At 39.7% G+C, this 23,295-nt stretch overlaps 1 protein-coding gene across 1 annotated transcript in view; it reads left to right on the forward strand.

The window, feature by feature from the left end:
- OCA2 (oculocutaneous albinism II) overlaps positions 1 to 23,295 on the forward strand; it is a 50,829-nt gene that overhangs the window by 21,829 nt on the left and 5,705 nt on the right. The window contains exons 8-12 of the mRNA XM_010289276.1: positions 13,320 to 13,391; positions 14,251 to 14,316; positions 15,385 to 15,441; positions 16,451 to 16,575; positions 19,915 to 20,053. Coding sequence (XP_010287578.1) covers positions 13,320 to 13,391; positions 14,251 to 14,316; positions 15,385 to 15,441; positions 16,451 to 16,575; positions 19,915 to 20,053 — 459 coding nt within the window. The remainder of the gene's footprint in view (positions 1 to 13,319; positions 13,392 to 14,250; positions 14,317 to 15,384; positions 15,442 to 16,450; positions 16,576 to 19,914; positions 20,054 to 23,295) is intronic.

Consider the following 23,295-nt stretch of genomic DNA (forward strand, 5'->3'; position numbering starts at 1 on the left):
GGGTGGAAAAATTGTGAAGAGGAATTAAAAAACTACTGTAGGGGTTGGCAGAAAATTAGAGGCAGATTATCAGAACAAACCCTCAGACCTCTTTGGTGAAGAGTATGAGCCGTACCTCATGGGGCAAGAATAAAAGTTTGCCCTCATCTGCCCTCCTGTCTGGGGATGGGAGGGAGCAAAGGAGCCCAAGGTTGGGGAAGAACAGGAAAGCCAGTGCCCCTGGGTGTCCTGGCCAGCTTCCAGTGGGGCAAGGATGCTCTCCTGTACACCTTTCCTTCCTTGAGAGACTACTGGTCCTGCCAGGGGAGAGAGAAAGCTGCCTTTATACTGTCCTGTTTATCTGCGGTGTTTCACAGTGAGGTAGAAATGGAGCCTGGAGGTAGGACCTGGAGAGCGAACTTCCCAGCCCGAGGCAGAAATCATAAATGTTGTGACTCTGGGGGTTGCATGGAACCTGAATCCAGTGTAGTGAAACCTAAACCACACAATCCAGTAGAAAAACTTAGCTTGATGAAAAATCTAGCTCCCACTGGAGCAGACTAGCTGCATCCTTCCTGGTCTGGTTGTGGGTCTGGTTTGGTGTTCCCATAACCCTAAAGCACTGTTACTATTAAAAATTCTGCTCTTTTTTTCTTTTTTTTCTTTTTTTTTTTTTTTTCCAGCTGAAAATGTGCAATATAATGAGGGCAGTCTTGCAGTCCCCACAAATAATGCTTTTAGGACATAAACTGAGGGTGTGCACTGGGAGTAGTATTGAGGTGTGTGGAACAGATGCAGGCAGCAAAGCCTGCTGAGATAGGTGCTGGATTGAAGAAGGGGATCCAGACATGGGGTGGATCCATCTGTCCTGTCCCCCAAAGTGAAATATTCACCAAACAGTACCCTAGATGTTCTTCCAGAGAGAACTGCCTGTGTCTGAGCTAGCAATTAATCAGTATGGACTATCAAGGCTTATGGTCATGCCCTGCCTTCCTCTGATTTAGGAGGAGGGTGTGCATTTTGAGAGGCTCAAAATGACTTTAAAGCAGCTGTGTGAGAACATTACAAGTTGCTCCTTATGAGGAGCATTGGGTCAGTATCCCTGAGGTGCCGGGATTTCTACCACTTGGGTAGAGCAGAGCCACTGCCACCAATGAGGAGGCTCCAACATGACAGAGCCAGCACCAGTTAGATAAACTACAGTCATTTTTACCTGCCATAACTGCAACAAAGGAAGTGTAAAGGAAGCAGAGTGCTGTAGGACAAAGACGAGTTTAAATTCAAACAAAAATACAGTATAACAGCAAGCAAAATCCTTAGCTGGATCCCAGTTTGATATATTATAACAACAGTTTTGTATTATTAATCCAATATGAATATTGATTTTACACTGACTATTGCCTGTCTAATTGTTAGATCTATCTTGGTAGAAGTCTGGTTCTGCTCTGAATATGTGTGCTTTAAGGAAAAATAACTTCTTTTGGGTACTATGGTACATCTGTAGCATGTAAACGGGCCTTAATTAAAAACTTAATAGGAAAAAATTGCCACTGGATGGTGCTGCTTGCTATACTAAGAACTCGGTAGGCTTGTCTGCTTTAAAGGATGCTGTCACCCAAGCTCCACTTTTTGCAGAATGCTATTTTTTGAAATAATAGGAGTCATATTTTCAATACTAAGTGTAAAAACTAATTTCCAAATGTACATTTTCTGTTTTCTATTGCCTTTTAAAACTAATTTTGAACTGTATTTTGTTCAATACATGAAAAACTGTCAAGCACAAATGTGTTGCTCTACCTTGCATACTATGTGTGTTGTGGGTTGGCTTTTTTTTTTCTTTTCTGTTTGAGACAAGCAATAGAACATTAAATTAGCTTAATTGAATGCTGCTGTTCAGCTTCTACCCTGCCTATGGCAACCACAGGGGTAGAGAGCCATGAAGTCTTAAAATTTTAACAAGGTGTTAGAACACACATACATTTCTAAAGCACACAAACAGGGATGAGAACCACTCAGCTTCTTTTGGGGCCTCAAATGATGATCTCCTTCAGCAAGAGCAAGGGCAAAAGTGTATGAAGAAGAATGGGAGTGTGTAGGGGACATGATTCGAGGGAGATGTGATGGCATGATCTAAAGAGGAAAAAAAATCCAGAGAAGAAAACTGGAGTGAGAAACAGAGATGTCAGGGATGAAAGACTCTTCAGAGGAACTACTGGCTAGAGCAGAAAGCTCTCTGTAAAGGTAATGCAAGTGCTGCAGTTTGCTGTACCATTCTTCATAGTGCACAACTGTAATTCGGTGTTGTCCTAATATTATGAGAAGGCTGACAAAGATTCACACAGGGAAAGTAAAATAGGTTTGCCCTTAATTTTTGTGATTTGCTCCATGTAATTTCTTTACTAGAAATTCACAGTCTCATTAGTCATGAGGATGCTGAGATAACTGGGGAAATGCACATGGTGGCATCTTCTTCAAACGTAAAGAGGGCTGTGCAGTCCCCCCAAATAATGCTTTTGGGACACAAAAATAAGGGTGTGCATTTGGAATGATATCAAGGCACGTAGAGTGGATGGAGGCAGCAAAGCCTGCTGAGATAGGTGCTGGAGGACTGGACCCTTGCAAAAGTGTCTTGCAAAAGGGTTTTGCAAAACTGAAATCTTGTTGCCAGGCCAGGCTGTCGATGTACGCGTTTGGTCATGCCAGCCCACAGTAGCAGTCTGGTTTATCATCTTGTAGGTAGCAACATTAGTCCTTTACTGGCTCATGACCAGATCTCTCTAGTCATATAACAAATGTTTTTTGTACCTAAAATATTACAGGAGTGAGGTGCCTTGGCACATAAAAATGATTGCCATCATGTCTTCCCACAGGGCTCCGCTTTCTATTAATCTGACCGGACTCAAGACCCTAATTTACAGAACACCAGCTCATTCATCTCTCTGTGCATCTGTCCAATTTCACATTAAGAAAAAAAACCCCAAATTCGTAACAAATAAAAAGATTCACTTTTAAAATTTGACTCTGAGGGGTTCTCAAACTATCAGATGTTACTGGATATTCCCTTTCAGATGTTTCCTGGAGGTGTATAAAAATAATTTTCTCACATCAGAGCCATCCCAACAGGTAGAGGCTGGAAAACATCCACCTGTGGCTGTAATGACATAGGTATGGCGGACTCCTCTTTTTTGTATGAAACTGATAGAAATATTTACTATGTATGATGCTATACCTTTTTATCGCTAGTTCTCATTAACAAAATTCTAAGGTGGGAGATTATTTCAAAACGAGACTCAAATTAGAAGTCAAGCAGTCATTTCAACCCTTGTTGTATATGAATAAATTCTCTTCTGAATCGTCTGGCCAGCATCTGTACAAATGCTGTTTTCCTCCTTTCCTTCCTGGCTCTACTCTCTTTTCTCAAGCTTTGTTTTCCCCCCCCGTTTCCAAGGCATGAAAATACAAGGGTTTCAATAGTTTTGTTCATCTCATACACTAAGGATATGCTTATCCTTGCGTCATTTGAGGGCTACTTTGAACCAGTTAATTAAATGTTCCATATCAGCATGAAGCTTTAGACGATCCAGTTTCCTCTACAAACAACAAGCAGTGATATCACTGAGGAAGAAAGCTCGTAGGCAGTGAAATATTGCAAATTGATCATTCAAAGCCTTTGATAGACCTGTGGAGTAACAAATACAGAATGTGCAGAATCTAGAATCAGCTTATAGATTTTCTATACAGAAGAGGAGAATGAATTTATCAGGTAATTTATTCACAGAAAATAATTTGGTCTCCTTAAGTGTCTCTCTCTCTCTCTCTCTCTCTCTTCCCCCCCTTCTATGCATTGTGTTTTACATATAGAAAGAACTGATGTCAGCCGGTGAAACTTCATGTAGTTACTTAATTGTAGAATTTCAGGTCTATCTTTCCTAGACAAAACTCCCAAGATATCCCTACCTTGTATTTCTTAGCCTGTTCAGTCAACATACCACAGGAATAAAAGTGAACTAACACAGGCATTAACTTGTCTTGGATAGTATTACTTCTAATCACCTTCTATTTAAGATAATCATCTTGTGTAGTGAAATCTTATATTTTGAAGCATTGCATTAGGAAGTGGCAAATTGCTGCCTTCTATGCCTTTCTCTAAGGCAGGGTTGTTTATACCATGACTTTCTCCACGGACATTGAATCAGAACAAGTAATTTGGCACACTATCTGAACGAAAACAGATATTATAGCAGAATGTCATAGATGTGTGTTTTCTTACCTTGGGGTTGTGTAGATGTTCTTCAGGAATTACACAGTTTGCTATAGAATCTAATGTTTCTATTTAAAAAAACCCAAGTCTTTTAGGGTTGAGAATTTGTCTGTAAAAAGAGCTTATTGAATGTATATGGAATGTTATTTTCACAGAGTTACAGGGATCAGCCATTTATTGTGCAATTAATAGGAACGGGTGTTATTACTAAAATACGCAGCTAATGTCTCCAAGTCCACAGACCTCTTCAGTCTGTACTCTTGACTGATCTTAGGCACATATTTCATGCATGTGGTAGTACTATAATACTGAATAATAATACTATTATACTGAGTCACCATTGAATTCTTGTAAAAATGAGTAAGCTGTTGGTCCAGGGTTTTGTTGTTTTGGTATTTTTCAAGCAAGGGATACTTGTACAGTGATGCTGTACAAGTTTTGACATATTTTGACTTACAAAAATGAGATTAATAATAAGATTTTCTAAAAATCTAACCTAGTGTAAAGTCTTATTTTATGATTTGCATGTCTGCCTGTAGAGAATAGATAGTGTCCTAATCTGCAGATGAAGATACTAATAGCTGTTCTTTCTGTCACTGATTTTTGTGATGCTTGTCACCACTTTGGGATGTTTGAAGTGCATCATCTTTCAGCAGCTGTACCCTACGTGCTTGCCTCAAGAGCTGCTTTAGTCCATCCCTGAATACTGCATCAGTATAAGTCATACTTTCTAAACTATGTCAAGCAACTCCCTTTTGCTTCATTAAAATCCCTACAGAATTTACTTGCTACTGCTTAACTAAGTAATTCTAAGACAATTAATTTTCCATTATCATTCATTTTGCATTAGCTGTTGAGACACATCCCATGTAAGGGGTTCTCATGTGCTGGGAAGGATGCCCCGTGGCTGAAGAAGTTGCAGAACTGCTTCTGCAGAGCTCGTGGAGGGAGCAAACAGAGGGGAGGAAGGGGAGGAGGTAAAGCATTAGCTGCCATCACCAGCTGAAGGGGAGGTATGCTGCTATGCCTTCACTAGCTGGTATTGCTTAGATAGTCTCTTTAATATAGGCAAGCACAAAGAAAATCAAATAAAAATGTCTGGCTCCACTGACCTTCCTTTTCTGCTGCTCTGATCTCATCTGTACCTGACTATATCCTGTATTTCTAGTCTATTGGTTTATATTCTGTCCAGATTGTGTAATTTGCCAGAAGTAAAGCAAATTTTCATGAATTCAGAATTTGATGCTGTTCAGCTTTGAAGTAGATCTACTGCAGGGCAGAGTTCAAATTTTGACCCTTGCTTTTTTCTAGCATAAAGCCAAATTTTAAGTTATGTTGCTTGACAGAGTTAGGAAAAAATAAATTAGTTATCTGAATTACCAATGTTTTTCTGCAAATTGCAGTTTTGACTTCAGCTTCTGATGCCAGTTTTGGGCTTCAGCCGTTAATTTTCCAGACTGTAAGTGAATCAAATACCTCTAACATGAAAGACTGAAGTTCTGTCTGTATCCTGCTAAAACAGCTGGAATAGTTGAAGGCAAAGAAGACCACCAAAATTTGTAAAGTATGTGACAGCAAATGATAAGATAATCTCCATCAAGGGATCTGACTGAGAAACATGTTTCCAGAGGCAGTCAGGCTAATACTGTCTTAATTATCTTTAAGAAAAACAAACTCTTTGTCTTTGAAGAAAACCTTCAAAGATATCTTCTTTGATATCTTCCACTGCTGAAGATATCTTCTTTTAAACAAATAAACCCTATTAAAACATAAAAAGGAATAGGTATAAAACATAAAGTCAGAAAAAGCTATCCTAGAGCAAATTGTACTCCCCTTCTCTCCCTCCTTGTCCCCTGAGAATAAAGAATTGAACTAGAGACTTTACAAAGTCTAAGAGGGATTTGGGTGTTATTTTATAGGGAAGGTCTCAGCTACTCTGGAGGTAGGTGGAAAATGCATAAAACCCATATGTGGATATAGGCTTGGGAATAACCACCTCCTGTTGAAATGCAACAATGCTGCCACTCTATCAAATGAAAATTAATTTCTCAGTAAAATAAGTAGTTTAGTGCAACCAGCTTCACGGGAGAAAAAATGCATAAGAAATGAATTGAGGCTGCACTTGAAGCTTTACATTAAAGTCACTGACAGTCATCTTTCAACTGCCATTTATCACTTTTATAAAAAAGAACTTGTGGAAATAAAATGTTTAGTATGAAGTTTAGTATGCATTGGGAGACAGTTCTGAAGGGCAAAGGAGTCCAGGAAGGCTGGACATTCTTCAAGAAAGAAATCTTAAAGGTGCAGGAACAGGCCGTCCCCATGTGCCAAAAGATGAGCTGGTGGGGAAGATTGGCCTGGCTGAAGCGAGAGCTTTGGCTGGAACTCAGGAAAAAAGTTTATGACCTTTGGATGAAGGGGCAGGCAACTTAGGAGGACCACAAGGATGTTGTGAGCTTATGCAGGGAGAAAATTAGAAAGGCCAAAGTCCAACAAGAACTTAATCTGGCTACAGCCATAAGAGATGATAAAAAATGTTACTATAAATACATTAACAAAAGAAGGGCTAGGAGAATCTCCATCCTTTACTGGATGCGGGTGGAAACAGTGATAAAGGATGAGGAAAAGGCTGAGGTACTTAAAGCCTTCTTTGCCTCAGTCATTAATGGTAAGACCAATTGTTCTCTGGGTACCCAGCCCCTTGAGTTGGAAGACAAGGATGGGGAACAGAATGAAGTCCCCATAATCCAAAGGGAAATGGTTAGTGACCTGCTAGCCCACACACACGAGTCTATAGGGCTGGATGGTATCCACCCAAGGGTACTGAGGGAACTGGTGGAGGAACTCACCAAGCCAGTTTCCATCATTTTTCAGCAGTCCTGGCTAATCATAGAATGCTTGGGTTGGAAGGGACCTTTAAAGATCATCTAGTCCAACCCCCCTGCAACTAGTCGGAGGGGCCCCCACTGACTGGAAGTTAGCAAACATGATGCCCATCTACAAGAAGGGCTGGAAGGAGGATCTGGGGAGCTACAGGCCTGTCAGTCTGACCTTGGTGCTGAGGAAGGTTATGAAGCAGATTATCCTGAGTGCCATCACATGGCGTGTCCAGGACAACCAGATGATCAGGCCCAGTCAGCCTGGGTGTATGAAAGGCAGGTCCTGCTTGACCAACCTGATCTCCTTCTATGACAAGGTGACCTGCTTAGTGGATGAGGGAAAGGCTGTGGATGTTGTCTATCTTGACTTGAGCAAATCCTGTGACACAATTTCCCACAGCATTCTCCTGGAGAAACTGGTGGCTCATGGCTTGGATAGGCGTACTCTTCGCTGGGTTAAAAACTGTCTGTCTGGCTGGACCCAGAGAGTTGTGGTGAACAGAGTTAAATCCAGTTGGTGGCTGGTCACAAGTGGTGTTGCCCAGGGCTCAGTTTTGGGGCCGGTCTTGTTCAATATCTTTATCGATGATCTGGATGAGGGGATCAAGTGCTCCCTCAGCAAGTTTACAGATGACACTAAGCTGGGCGGGAGTGTTGATCTGCTTGAGGGCAGGAAGGCTCTGCAGAGGGATCTGGACAGGCTGGATTGATGGGCCGAGGCCAGCTGTATGAGATTTAACAAGGGTGTGCTGGGTCCTGCACTTTGGTCATAACAGCCCCCTGCAACACTACAGGCTTGAGGAAGAGTGGCTGGAAAGATGTCCAGTGGAAAAGGACCTGTGGGTGTTGGTCAACACCCACCTGAATATGAGCTGGCAGTGTGTCCATGTGGCTAAGAAGGCCAACAGCATCCTGGCCTGTATCAGAACTAGTGTGGCCAGCAGGAGTAGGGAAGTGATCGTGCCCCTGTACTCGGCACTGGTGAGGCCGCACCTTGAATACTGTGTTCAGTTTTGGGCCCCTCACTACACGAAAGACATTGAGGTGCTGGAGTGTGTCCAAAGAAGGTCTACAAAGCTGGGGAAGGGTCTAGAGCCGAAGTCTTATGAGGAGCTGCTGAGGGAACTGGAGTTGTTTTGCACAGAGCAAAGGAGGCTGAGGGGGAGACCTTATCACTCTCTACAACTGCCTGAAAAGGAGTTGTAGCAAGGTGGGTGTCAGTCTCTTCTCCCAAGTAACAAGCAATAGGACAAGAGGAAACAGCCTCAGGTTGTGCCAGGGGAGGTTTAGATTGGATATTAGGAAAAATGTTTTCACTGAAAGGGTTGTCAAGCACTGGAACAGGCTGCCCAGGGAAGTGGTTGAGTCACCATTCCTGGAGATATTTAAAAGATGTGTAGGTGTAGATGTGGTGTTTAGGGACATGGTTTAGTGGTGGACTTGGCAGTGCTAGGTTAACTGTTGGACTTGATGATCTTAAAGGTCTTTTCCAACCTAAATGATTCTCTAATTCTCTGATTCTGTATATCATTTATCAAATATCTTCAGAAGCGTATTTTGGAAATATGCCCTGGATTTCAGCTGGGAAATGTATGCTGTGAAATAGCATACAGGTGACCATTCAACTGGCTTCTAGATAATTTCCTTTTACCTCCTGGAGCACTGTAGAAGATAAGGTGTTTGGAATTTTTAATCATTTTTATAAGGATGCTCTTGCAGTCTACCAAAAGATTTGATTAATTTTGTGCAAACATTCCATTTTCAGATAGATAAAGAAATTTAAACCTGGAGAACATCCAGGTTGTCTAAATCCAGTTCACATTATATCTCTGGAAATGTATATTTTTAATTAATATCAAACACAAAGACTTGTGGCATAAATGATTTGGGTTGCTTTAATTTCTTACCTTAAAATTAACTCCTGAATAAAGAGTATGGAAACTATCATACAGAACCAGCATTCAGCACATTGTGTTTATCACACAGCAGGCAATTATGAGACAAACTTTCTACAGATAATTATGAAACAAAATCACTATAGAAGTTTTTCCTAATCTTTGCCATTCTGAATTGACCCTATAGCATGGCCCTATGATGTTGCTATCACCACACCTACATTGTTCATGTTATTTTTAAGAGCCTCCGTTGTTGCAACTTTGGGTGTTTTCATTATTGATATAAAATTCTGTAAATATCCATTCCCTTTTTTGGAATCTCTTCAGCTCTCAGCCTAGTGATATCCTGTTATCAGGGAGCTCTATGACCGAGTTGTGCAGTATAAAGAGTGAAATCTGGGCTGCACTGTTTTCAGTAGCAGTTTGTATTGAAGTAACTGTCCTTCAGTAAAAGGCAAGCACCATTCTTTGCTGTTTCATTAAGCCAACACTACTAGGCATTCTTCAGACAAAAATAAAGATGATGCTGCTGATGAAGGTGAAGAGATTACAAAGTTTGTAGTTGGGTTGGAGTTGGGGAGCTCTAGCATGCAAACTGATAGACTAAGAGTTTTGTATCTTCCTTGCCTATTCTGTCATTTTTGTCTCAATGCCATTGCTTGTTTTTTTAAGAAACCTTTCCAGGAAATGAGGCAAGGAACTTTTATAATAAGTATTTTACAGAGTATGGTGAAACTGACTGAATCATTGAAATGTGGGGATCCAATTATGGGATGCAAGAAATAAGGGGGAGAAGAAAATAAGAGGTGAGTTTGACATGTGGCTTTGACAGAATGAGAAGGGCCAGAGAGGATGGGAACATGTGAAGAGCTATTTATGTGCAAGACAGTGGAAACAGAAATGCAGGTATGAGAGAGAGAATGAAAGGTGAAACAGAAGAAGAGCTGTTATGTGATGTGCAGGATGGAAAGAATTTTAGTTATGGTTTTTGTTGAAGGAGTGAGTACTGTTTAGCTGAACAGCAGTCCAGGCAAGAGTTGAGCAGTGCTGGGAGATGGATTTTGAAAAGGAGGGATGAAATAGAGAGAAAAATGTAGGTACCGTAATAAGATCCACAAGAGGTTTTGACTGCTTCAGTGTCTTTGATGAGGATACATTATGCTGAGTTTTGTACCTGAGTTCAGTCACTTGCTGCTGAAATAACTTTTGGTCCACCATTACCTTCTGCTTCTGTTCCTGCTTGTAAAATGAAAACTCTACCCACTCAGGCTGATGCAGCCAACCCAAATTTGTGATCTTATAGGCAATTCCTATTTGAAAGAGAAGCTTGTTGTGAATCTGGGTTCTTTCAGTGTAACTGCTTACTAGAGAATCCACAAAGGTATGCACTTTCTCAAGCATGAGAAAGATCACGTGAGAACAGTTGACTTCTCACTTAATCTTTCAAAGTGTATTTAGATTCAGGAGTCTACCAAATTTCTCAGCTTTCCTGGGGTTAGATTTCTGTGATAATTTATTTCTGAGCTCCTTCAGTTGCATACCTGAGCTTTTGTTTATGGATACACTCTGAGATTCATCCTGAAATGATACTCATCCTCATGCCAGACTTCAAAAGGGTTTGGATGAGATCCGTACTATTTTCCAAAAGAATAATAATGGAATTTTACCTAATATAATGCCCTCCAAATGTGTATCACAGAATCACAGAATCATTTAGGTTGGAAAAGAGCTTTAATATCATCAAGTCCAACCACCAACCCAACACCACCATGCCCACTAAACCATATCCTGAAGTAGATTAGATTAGTTTAGTTTAGTTTAGATTAGATGGAACTGTGGTTCAATGAGTGTATAGTTTACAACCTGCATCTCTTAATCTCTCCATTTGTAAGCTTTAAAAAATGCTTTTACAAATATATTCTTTGTTTTGGGTTTGCTTTATGTGAAAAGAAAATGAAAGAGTAATCCATTCTTTCCCAAACATCACCAAATCTCAATTTTTGAATATTTACATGTCTTGGAGTTTATGTAAGTGTGCTTTGTAGGCTTTATGTTACTGTGTAACTTCCACTTGATAGTTTGCTGGAATGAAGAGCTGTACATTTGACAAGTTTTTTGTAATAGCGCTTTGCATCTGAATAGTCTTTGTTCATTCTTCAGGATATACTTTTGTATATCCTTCCTGAAAAATGACCGGGATGAAGGAACTGACAGATGATTCCATTTGTACAGAATTTTTTCCCATCTTTCCACAGAAATTAAAGCAAATTTCACCCATAGGTGACAGCAAACTCTTGGAAACTGAAAATGCAGTCAACCCAGTGTATGCAATTAAGTATACAATGGTGACAGCAAAAATGCTTATGTGGAAATATGAAAAAAATCTAAAGCCAATCAAGTCTCAGAAACCCCATGATATGCTTCTGAGAATTGCAAAAGAGCTATCTAACATGGGTGGTGATTAGATGAGGACAAAGCCTCCAGTCTGAGGCTGGCTGAGGATTCCCCAGTAGCTTACCCTTGAACTTCGCCCTGATAAGCAGCTGGTCCCCTTCCCTAACTGACACCTCTGCTTCATGTCTTTTGCTGGAGAGAACTGTATGGTCTAACTGCTGCATCCCGTCCTCAGCCACAGCACTATCAGATGTTATCCAATGCTCCCCACCTTTGCAGAATCACAAGGGCCATACATGTGTACTCATATCAATGCTCTGAAGCTGGAAATCAAAGATGAAACAGTGACATATCACACACATTTCTGTGGGAGCTGGTGGGAACTGTAATCTGTGCTGTCTACTTTTAGGTCATTAGGACATAAAAAGCTTGGTCTAATCTTCTGCTTTATCACTATGAATAAGTTATTCTCCCCTCCATTTTGAAGAAAACCATAGGAGAACAAGACAGATTTTTATTTTGACTCCCAAATTAGTCATTTATATATTTATTTTTCTAGTAATTTGGCAAATTGCTTGATTGTTTACCATTACCAAATCTTTCCTTTTTTCTTTTCCTCTACAAGCGGGCAGTAGGGCCTTGAGATGTCTGCATCCTATTGTTTCTTATCAGCAAAATATTTCTTATGAAATTAGCAGCAAATGAAATATTTCTAGACTGCCTTACTTATTTCTCAGATATAATTCTGACTTGTGTCTGAATAATATTTAAACACATTAATAGTAACTGCTGTTAATTAGATTTGATCTTCTGTAGTGTGATTTTCATTAATTACATCCATACTTTAACTGAGTTATTTTACACAATCCGTGATCTTCCAGACGTGGTGAATTAAATAACTACAAATGAGCACTTGGATGAAAAAGCACATTTTCAGGGCATGCTTGCATTTATACTTTCTCCTTGAGAATTTTAAGTGCGGTTTATTCATTAGGTACATAGACATGGACAAATGTCCATATACTGTAGTAATTGTTGCAGTATTAAATGAATGAATGTGTTGTGATCAGAGGTTTAGATGCTATTTTCAGAGGCATTGCTTGTATGCTAGAGAAACGTTAGAGATGGAGGACAAGCACTGCTCAAGGCTGGGTGAAAGCAGCTTTTGATGAACTGAGGAGACTGCAGCAAAGGTGTCTAGCAGATTTTAGCTGAAGTATATGACTTTCTTGAAGCCAAAACACGTTGTAGAGAAAATGCTGATGTAAGAAACCACTTTATGAAGGAAGAAAACTCTGTGTGTGTGAAAGACAGAAAGTAGGTGCCCAGGCTTGACAGATGTATCTGTACCCCAGGCCACAAACTGGACCTGGGAACTGAAAGTCTGTGTATGTGTAGGATGCATCTGCCCCAGGTCTGAGCTATTTGCTTGGGAATTGCTTTGCAGACATTGAAGATGAACTAGAACCTATAAAGAACGAGGTGGATCACCTCCTGGGCATGTGTCTTCTTCCCATGGGCTGTGAAGGGAAGCCAACAGGACTAGGCTTTTTAATCCTTTAAGTTAGGGAAGATGAATTGCTTTCCTTCTTGGGTCACCTGTTGGCAAATATAAGAAACTGGTGCTGAAGTCTCTTCACTGCCTTGAGATCAGAGCTGAGACTTCCTTGCAGGGTTTCACACAGGAATGGCTTTTTTCTTTTTTTTTTAAATAACATCCTATAGTGAGGCGGCAAAGTAATGGGCCATTCTCTGGTCAGGTCTTTTTGAAAGGGGGTGGAATAAGGAAAAAACCCCAAACAAACCAATAAAAGAATCAACTACAGGAATTTTTATTCTTGTCCTTCCTCCTTTTTAATAGTAAGGAGATGTTTTGAGGAGTCTCTGGTCAATTCTTACCCTTTGTTGCAGATTGTTCACAGGACCCTTGCAGCGATGCTGGGCTCTTTGGCAGCTTTAGCTGCCTTAGCTACAGTTGGGGAGGTAAGTTATCAAACTGCAAGTGCTCACTTTGTTTCTGGGTATGATATAATAATGTCTGTGTTTTCCCTGTTGTGACTGGGATGTGAGAGAGCAGTGTTTTTTAAGAGAGAGATGGTAGGGCAGATATTGGGATGGGGAAGCATCTTGGGGAAAACAAGTCAGCCGACGGTATAGACAAGAAGAACAGAAAAAAGTCAGTTGTTACTGTTTTATTCTTATTTGCAGGAAGCTGAGTACAACCATTTTCAGCTTAATTCAGAGTTACTTTACCACTGTTATTTTCAGTATTGTTAGGTTACCAAGCAAACCTAAATGGAAATACTTTGCCTTACACTACCCTAAATAATTACACCTCATGCTTACAACTTCCAGTCCTTTTGTTTCCCCCTGACTTACTCTTGGTTGATATTTAGTGAAACCTCTGATTGATTTTCTGTTTTTCTCATAACTGGTCACCACATCATTGCTATGTTCCTTTAAATTCCGTCCAGTTTGTTCAGAAGTGAAATGATATGCTTTTGTTTTTTTCCCAAAAAGGAAACCAGGGTGTAGCATATGATTTGGTTATCTTTTATTTCTGTAATGCTACATAAGGAACAACTAGATAAACCAATAGCCTAATATAGGCTTTTGATAATGACTGATTTAGGATGCCAGCAGTAGTTTGAATTAATAATAGCAATAATAGTAATAATGATAATAATAAAGAACCTTTTTTGTGTACCTTGTAGGAACACTTATTAATTTCTGTCATAGCTTACTTAAATGGTTCATCAGTTAAGTGGAATTTCTATTTCATAGTTAATCATGAACTAGGTGTTTCGTGGCATTCAGTGATAATTGTATTTTTTGATTGTAGAGGCCAAGTATGGCCAAAGTGGTGGAGTGGATTGATTATGAGACACTGGCGCTGCTGTTTGGAATGGTAACCAAAATGTATCTTTTTCTCTAAATGTGCTGAAATAATCACATTCAATATATATATATGTTTCCCTTTTAAATGTTTTGTTAATTGCATGTTACCGAGATGTGTTATGATGAAAATTTGGGCCTTAAGGGATTTATCAACAAGGAGGATGACAAGACGTCTGAAGCAGCCTTTTGAAAACGTTGATCCTTTTATTTATTTATTTTTCAATCTGTAAAATTATGTTGGTAACATACTAAAAACATTCTTGAGGTCTGTAAATGGAAAGACCTGTTTAAGTGCCAAGTATTATCACTCTCATTTATCTTGTTAATTCTGTTTACACAAAACCTTCCTCAAACACACTCTGCTGGAAAAGTGGTTTTCTTTGTCTTAGTCAGTACTATGTTTGGAGCCAAAAAAAGCAAACCAGGAATGGACGAGAAATATCTGATTAGATTATAATAACAGATTTTTTTAATCACTTTGCCCATAGCTATTTATGGTAAAAAGAGTTGTCCAAGTGCTATTAAACTCTAACACAAAATACACAATACACAGGGACAAAATTACAATTATCTGTTGCCATTCTGAGCTTTTCTGACACTGGTCCCCACTCTCCTGCCCACCCCACAGAAAAAGAAAGAAAAAAAATCTGTTGGGAGCAAAGATGGAAGCACAGGAAACCTAGAAATGTGGGAAAATACAAGTAATTATTAAAGCTGCTACCTTCTGCACTCTGTAGAGCATTACAGCAAAAGCAAACACACTGGATTTTCTTGATTAATGACATAAGGGTGATACATTAAGTACTTAATGTATGATGCCCACTTAGTCACTACAAATAAAAATTCAACCAGACTAGTATGACATTTACAGACTATTTATGTGAAGAACTAAATTTCTCCGTATGACACGTTAACAAGAGGTATCTGGCAGCTGTACTGGATATCCTAATATGAAGGTAATCAGATTCTCAGAGCTGTGTCAGATAAGAAGGACTTTTGTCAGGATCTCAAACTACATCACTTTGGTTCTCTGTAATAATTCAGTTGCAAGATATTCTTTCTCTTCATCTTTTGGTAGATGGTTTTGGTGGCCATATTTTCAGAGACTGGATTCTTTGACTACTGTGCAGTAAAGGTAGGCTTGTTTTGGTACTCTTAATTATTACTGCATTAATCAATTTATTATTTAATCAGATCTGTTACACCAAACACTATCTTTGAAGAACCTTTCTTAGGGCAGTGTATACTTACCACATTAGAAATGACAGTGGTCGATTTGTAATTTTGAAAAATCTCCTAGGGATGAAAGGAAGCCCTTAAGACAATTCTGTTTCTACAGGAGAAAGGCAAAGACCCCCAGGAGGGCACGCAGGCATATGGACAATATAAAGCTGAGTTATTCCACTGACTTCCCCAGGACTGCAGTTCTGCTGTAGCTGAAATCTGTAGTTATGGCTTGGCAGTGGGAGAGAGGAAGTATGGGAACTATGATTAGCTTTACGATCACACGTGATAAATGGCCAGAGACCTTTGCACAGTAACAGAATCAAAGATTACATGAAAAGGGTAATTCTGATGGACTGGTTATAAAGCAAGTATTACCTGTGGTGTGGGACTCCTTCAACTGCTGCAAAGCTTAATTTTCTTGAGAAGGATGGAAAGAAAGAAAACAAAAGTGACAAGGAGGACTTCTTTGAGCTATGAACCTCTAAACAAAACACAGGTGGACACAACCCCTGCCTACATAGATGCCCAGACTGTGTAGCCCCAGCAGGGCTGCTCTGAGGATGGGGACAATGTCCCAGCCTGCGGCAGGGCTGGGAGGTCTGAACTGGGCATGCAGGCAGAAGGTGGAGGCTCAGCCTGCCACAGACCCCCTTTGTGCCTGGTAGTGGAGCACTGTCTCTCTTCAGACTTGTTTTTTCCTCTGCATGATGGAAATGTTTTCCCACTTCCAAGAAATGTTTTATTGCTAAATTAATTAATATTGGAGAGGGTGCTGTTGGAGGTACATGGATTAGTAAGTGCTCTGAGATAACTATTGTCTCATCCTTGAAGAGACATTATTATTATTATCTATAATTTTTTGAAAAATAAGGTGGATTGATTTAGTCCCTTAATTTTGTTTCTGTTTCTTTTATTAGGCTTATCGATTCTCTAGAGGCAAGGTGTGGGCCATGATTACGCTTCTGTGCCTCATTGCTGCAATTCTTTCTGCATTTTTGGACAATGTTACCACTATGCTGCTCTTTACTCCAGTAACCATAAGGTACTTTATTGTTGTGGTTTTGGATTTGGTCTTTTATAGCCAGCAGTCAGTAGTAGACTGGTGTGCAAAATGCTTGTTTGGACTTTTTTTGATCATCTAAATGGAAATCAAAATTTCAAATACTCCTATTGCAGTAGGGTAAACAGCTAACATTTTCAAAGGGATTGGTTGCCTTTTCACTCTGTGTTAATAGTGAGCACATATCTGAAGCTTCTTATACTGCCTTGGAAGCTAACTATTCTGGTTTGTCTCCATATCTGAACTGCAATAGCATATTGCACCAAATGCTCCCTAGTAGATGAAATGAGACACTGAATTTTCATCCTGCTGGTGATCATGATACTGGTACAGCCACTGGTTAATTCTACATTTTGAGATTAGGTATTTGGAACTGTATAGAGAGTAGTGAATAACACGATTTGCATGTTTTGTATTGCACATTTAATCAATATGTGATTAGAAATTACTGTTTAACCTGAATTTAACCTGTGCCTAGCCAGGCAAATCTGGTTAATCCAGTTCAGTTTTCGAAAGATCTAGTGAGTTTTTAAAATGATCCTGGCTGATATAATGCTTGCAGTCATTATCACATTAATGCACGCAAAACTCTATTAAGATATGCTCCCACTTTAAAATGTAGTGTAAAACAGTAAAACCCAATTTTGCAAGTGAAATTTATTCTAGATTGGGAAACAGCTGGTAAATGAAAGCTCCATTTGTCTTTTGTCCAATTATATTTTAAAGAGATCGCTTTTCCTTACTCCAGTCAATAATTTCATCTCTAGCAGTAAGCAACACTGGAACTATTAAAAACCAAGTTTTCTTTAGCTGTGTTGCACAATATTTTGAATTAACTATAATTGGGAATAGATTGAAATCCAGACATCAATGCATCATGAACTACTGTCCACAGGCAGAGCTACTGTAGCATTCATTCAATTTTCAAAGAATCATAGAATAGGCCAGGTCGGAAGGGACCTCGAAAGACCCTCTGGTCCAACCTTTCATGGCGAAGGGAGCCTACATGAGATTATCTATCAAGCTGTTCAGTCGCATCTTGAAAACCTCCAGTGATGGGGACTCTATCATGTCCCTGGAGAGGTTGTTCCAGTGGTTAATTATTGTCAACATAAAAAATTATTTTCTTATGTTGAGATGAAATCTCTGCCAGTGCAGCTTGTATTCATTGCCATTTGTTTTCTCCATGTGGCTCCTTGTGAAGAGAGAGCCTCTGCCTTTGTAGCCACCCTTTAAGTACTTCAGTTTTATACTAAATGAGTTAGTGAAACTGAAGAAGGGGAAACTTGGTATGCGGGAAACATTTGTACTTGAATCACTATCAAAGCTAAAATATATTTTTTTTTTGCCTAGTAAAACCAAGTAATTGCATATTTCCAAAAGCTTCATCTTGGGGGTCATTTTTTGTTTTTATCTTACTTACTGTCTTCAGTCCTTGTCTACACCTTCACTACATTGCACTGTGCTGTCATTGCCATGGAGATAAAGCTTGCAGGAAAATCCTGCTGACTCTATGAACATAAGGATTTATATTTCCATTAATAAGGTGTAAAACATGATACTTGTTTCTCTCCGCATTTTGTAGTAAGCTGATAAAAAATTAATAACTACCCCTTTTTAGCTATAGTTTATTTCCAAGATAATTTGTTATTGGGAACTGGAAAAGGCTAATAGCTTTTCACGTGGGGAACTGTATAACTAGGGTAGGTAAACTGAAGAAGTTTGATCCTACCGTAAAGCTAACACATTCTGGTGGTTTTATACTTGGGGCTTCACCTTTCTTAGTGTATGTCAGAGGTTCTTTCTTCAAGCTATCACTAGGCCCACCAAAAAGAAAGAATCACCAAAGAAAAGTTAAGGTTATATTTTGAAACATTCAGAAGAGAAGGAGTGATGAAGTTAAAATTGCAAGTACGATTGTGGTCTTGTACCACAATTGATACGATCAGGCCAGTTGTACTACTTAACTGCATAATTTTATGCTGTTGGGGAAATAATGTACTTTTGCACAGTTATTTTGTTCTGGAGTTTTTATGTGCTGACATATGTGTCATCTGGCAGTGTTTTTTCTGAGTTCTAAATTGACACTCTTGGTGACAGCATAAGTGTATCAAGTTAAGCTTTTGTGCAATGCACTCTTTTCTCTTTGAAATATAGGCTTTAATAATACAGACTTAGACTGAACAGTACAGCTCAACTCTTCCTTCAGGGAAAGGTGTGACAGCACTACAGTGAAAGCAATATTGAGAAAGTATTCTTGCTGCCCACTCTTCCCCACACCCCGTCTTAGGTAGAGGGGGCAATAATCTAAGCGTGGCCTCCATCTCTACACACCGGAGCAACGCTTTGATAAGCCGTGAGCAGGAAAGCAGTCGTTCCTTATTCCAAAGCGCTTAGGTGTGACCTTAACTTTCAGCCTTTAATACCACAGCCCAAGTTTAAAGTCAAAGGTGTACTTCAGAAATGAGCAGATTGTGCGGATCTGTGTGTAAATGTAATTTGTGCAAGCTGAAGTAATCTGTGTGAAGATTACTGTGTGTAAGCGGGCTGTGATTTGAAATGGATCATGAGGTTACTGAGTCAATCCCAGTATTTGCCAGAGCACTTTAAGACGCTTCGTATTGAAGAAGCATTTTACTTTGTCTTATTAAAGAAGCACCTTAATAAAGAAGCATTAAATATTTTTGAACTGCTAAAAACATGGTGAGATTTTTTTTTTTAATAATGAGTAATGTGTATTTTCTGCTCTTGCTGCACTACAAATAGAAATACTCATGATCAAGCTTTAGAGAAGGGGAAAAAATAGGAACAGAATAAACGTGATAAACCTAGGCTGAAAGCTGAGGTCTCTAATAGATGATTCGTGGCTAATAGGCTGCCTGCGCAATCCCCTACCGCTGCTCCCCACACGCAAGGTAACAACTGATGTGGAGCGCAGAGCCTGTGGTTACCCAGGATAGGTTTGCATAGGTCAGCTTAGCCTGGGGACCATGGTTTAAAAAATTGTATGACACCAAATATTTGAAATGCTGTTTTCTGTGTAGTCCAACTCTTGTTTAATGAAATACTTTTTAAAATCCTTCAACTTTGTTACCACTAACTGTTGCATTATAAATGTAGAAAAATCTATCTTTTTTGCATTTATATTGCTGTAATTACTGTAGCACATACACAATTAAAACTTTGACAATACACACACACAAATATTATGTATAAAATCCTGCAATTTTTCAGTGGAATGACTGCATTTTGTGAATTTTATAAGTTTAAGGTAATTTAGGTATAAGGTGAGAGGTTAATTTCATTCTCTTTATACCACAGACTCTGCGAAGTACTTAATCTTGATCCTAGGCATGTCCTGATTGCAGAAGTAATCTTCACAAATATTGGGGGGGCTGCCACAGCTGTTGGGGATCCTCCAAATGTGATTATCGTTTCAAAGCAGGAGCTGAGGAAGAAGGTATGTATTGCAAGCAGTTCGGCTAATAAAATTAATACCGATGTTGACTTACGCAGTCTCTTCCCCCAGACAGCCATATAAACAGACATAGTCTACTTCTTCTGCCATGCTATTTCTTTCTTAGTAGGATGATCAGATAGAACAGAGGGATCTTTTGGGGACAATATTATGATGAAGAATAGACTTTTTGATATGGACTGAGAATCCCGGTTTCCTTTTTTTGTGTGTATGTGGAGGAGGGTTTTCTTGTTAACGGCAAAGTGAAGAAGCAAAACAGTGGAGGGCTGTAAAGAGAGGGCAGCAAGTTGGAAAAAAAAGAAACATGTGAAAATGAAGATGAAAATCCAACCTTTTCTTCAGAATAGGCTTTTTTTCTCAGAAGTTAAATGTGTTGAGACAATTCAATTCTTTTTCAGAAATTTCAAACCAGAAATAATCGTCCATATGCAAAAACCAGGGCTGCGTTGCCCCTGTAGACCCATGTCGTATACAACCTCGCTGCAGGAAGAGACCTTGTCCTTCATCCACAGCCCAAGGGGATGTGGGGAGTGAGAGGAGAGCGGGGGGTCCTCTCAGCACCGGCCGCAGCTGGCTCCCCACCTCCTGCCAACATTTTGGTATCACCAGGTTGCAATGACAGATTTTAACTTCCAGCACTTGGCTCTTCTGTTGTTTCATTTTGCTGGGTGCTTGGTGCCAAAGGGAAGACTCCAGTGCTTGGTGCTGGGTGGGACTGCAGGACTCCATACATCTGCCAGCAGGACTGTCCCAATCCCACCATTTCCTCCCACCTACAGGGCCCTCTCTGGTGGATGTTCACATTTGTAGCCTTCAGCTTCTGCACGGAGCTGGCGTTTGCATGAGTTTTCCATGCTTTCAGCTATCCCTGCCACCCCTGCACAGGAGGGCATCAAGTCCCATTTCTGCCTCTGGCACTGTGCTCCCCGGTATCCCTTGGTGCATCACCCGTCTCTGGTGTGCTGGGGGCAGCAGGGAGGCCGTCTGCCTAGGGTGCAAGGGGCAGACCCTCCTGGGATGGGGCAGCTCTGCTCTACTTCTGCGCCCGTGCCACCACCACCAGGCTGCAGGATGAAAAGGGCAGTAATGTAACGGGCAAGTCTGCAGGGGCACTGGCCATGTGTTTTCTGTTTTGGCCAGGTGTCATAAACCCTCCAAATAGATAAATCCAAAAGAATTCAGTGTAGTGTATGGGCTAGTGTGAAAATATCCGTGTAAGTCGGATGAGGGAATTGTAGTATAAAAGTCTATATTTTTTTTATTTGGAGTCAATTATGTTTCTATTGCTGTACCAGAAAAGGATTTCTTCTAATTAACTGAATAGACTCAAATTAATTAAGTACTGCTCAGGTTGGAAAATGTCTTTAGAAGTTCATAGTATTTAATAAATTGAATGTTTACTTTCAAAATATTTGAAATGTGCTGCAATTAGTTTGTTTGGATGATAACTTTGGAGACTCTGTAATATTCCTGGTTGAGGATTTGATAGCTAAATTTTACATTTTTGAATGTGAAATCTGTGCAACTCTTTAAATGTTCTTTTCTAAAAGAGAATAATTAGCACCTGCCATACAGGTCATTTTCCCTATGTACTCAGAGATTCACAGTCTCTGTTGAACCTTTAGATGTGGCTACAAACATGGGAAGCAATTAAACAATCACATTGAAAGAAAACATTTCTACATTTCTCTTGAATGACATACTGATAATTTTAGGAGGACTCAGATGTATATATAACCTAGCAAATGTGACATAGCAAATTCTGTATTTGTAACAAGCACAAAAACTTTCCAAATGTTTTCTCGCTGGATTGTTTTCAGATCTTTTGTTGCATCACAGAAATAAGGATGTAATAAAATAGATAAGATTCAACACGGGACCATGGGACCTGTACTGCTTCTTTCCTATATTCTCAACTGTCATACCTATGTGTATAAATAAAAGAGGGTCAAAGACCTATCCTTGGCTCTGAGGCTGAGTGGCGTGGGCTGGTTTATGTCCTCACTGCTCAGGGCTCACTCCCTCTGAAGGAGATTTGCCTGGGACGGCACTGGCGGGAGTAACAGGGCAACGCCGAGAGTGAGGGCAGAGGGGGAGCTGGACCATCTGGCTGCTTACAGCCTGCGCTGTTGGACCAACAGCTGGATTCCTAATTTTGTCCACCTGTTCCAGCATGCTCACTGCTGTTCAGAAGAAGAACCATAGACATTGTTGTCTTGTTTCTTAAAATACTTCTAGCAAAGGTTGCTCTGAGGAAGGGTTACACGATCAGCTCCAAATCTGCCTCTAAAATGCTGCTATAGTGTCTGCTATATTTGTTCCAAGTAAAATTTACTTTCTTTTTTAAAAGTGTTTCAGGGGTAAAAGTTCTCGAATGCAATAACGGTATTTTGGAAACAGCATTTCATGCAGTATTTGTTATAGTATCTATTATGATGTTTTCTACAGAAAATACCTGTTTTTTTACCTCTTCTTAGCATTATGGTCATGTTTTTGCCATTCTAGGAAATTTTTTCCTTGACATTATCATTGTAATTCCCCTTTTCACCCCCTTGCACTTCCTTTTCAGTGTTATTTTTGCATAGTAAGTACACGAGTACTTGGACAAATGCCCTTGTAGGAGGCTGAATAGTGTATTGCACTATGTAGATGATTGGTTTTTCTATTTTATCAGGTGTGATCAGGAGGAGAATTTCACCAGTTTTGCTGAACTTTTAGTGTTGTACATTAACCTCTAAAAGCAGCCTAGTAAGATATTCTGTAATTTACACTTTCTTAGGAAACCTTTTTTTTTAAATCGGTACAGAATGAAGTGCAGCCTTGTTACTTTGAGTGCTGTTATTGGGTTATAGCATTAAAAATGCTTTACTCTGTTTACTGCAGTGCTGGAGAGATTTTTCTCCCTAGGTTCTGGGGAAAACTCATGTCATATTAAGGATATTTTATTTAAAGTATGTTTGAATAAACAAGTTTTTGTTACAGTTTACTCATTAAAATGTAGGGTTAAGTCTGTTTATTTGTCTTGAGATGCAAATGGATGCCAAAAGGATTTTTTCTTTGTAGCAGTGGTTAATTTATAATACTGACATATTTCCTATCATCACGCCTGGAATCAGTGGAACATTTGCATAACAGAAGAGGAAGATTTGTGGTACTCTTGCTTGTTCTTAGTCAGAATTGGAAGAAGTTTCACAGAATAGCATTTATGTTGCAATTTTAGGGAA

This window comes from Phaethon lepturus, unplaced genomic scaffold, assembly GCF_000687285.1.
Source record: "Phaethon lepturus isolate BGI_N335 unplaced genomic scaffold, ASM68728v1 scaffold11410, whole genome shotgun sequence".
In the NCBI taxonomy this organism is placed as follows: domain Eukaryota; kingdom Metazoa; phylum Chordata; class Aves; order Phaethontiformes; family Phaethontidae; genus Phaethon; species Phaethon lepturus.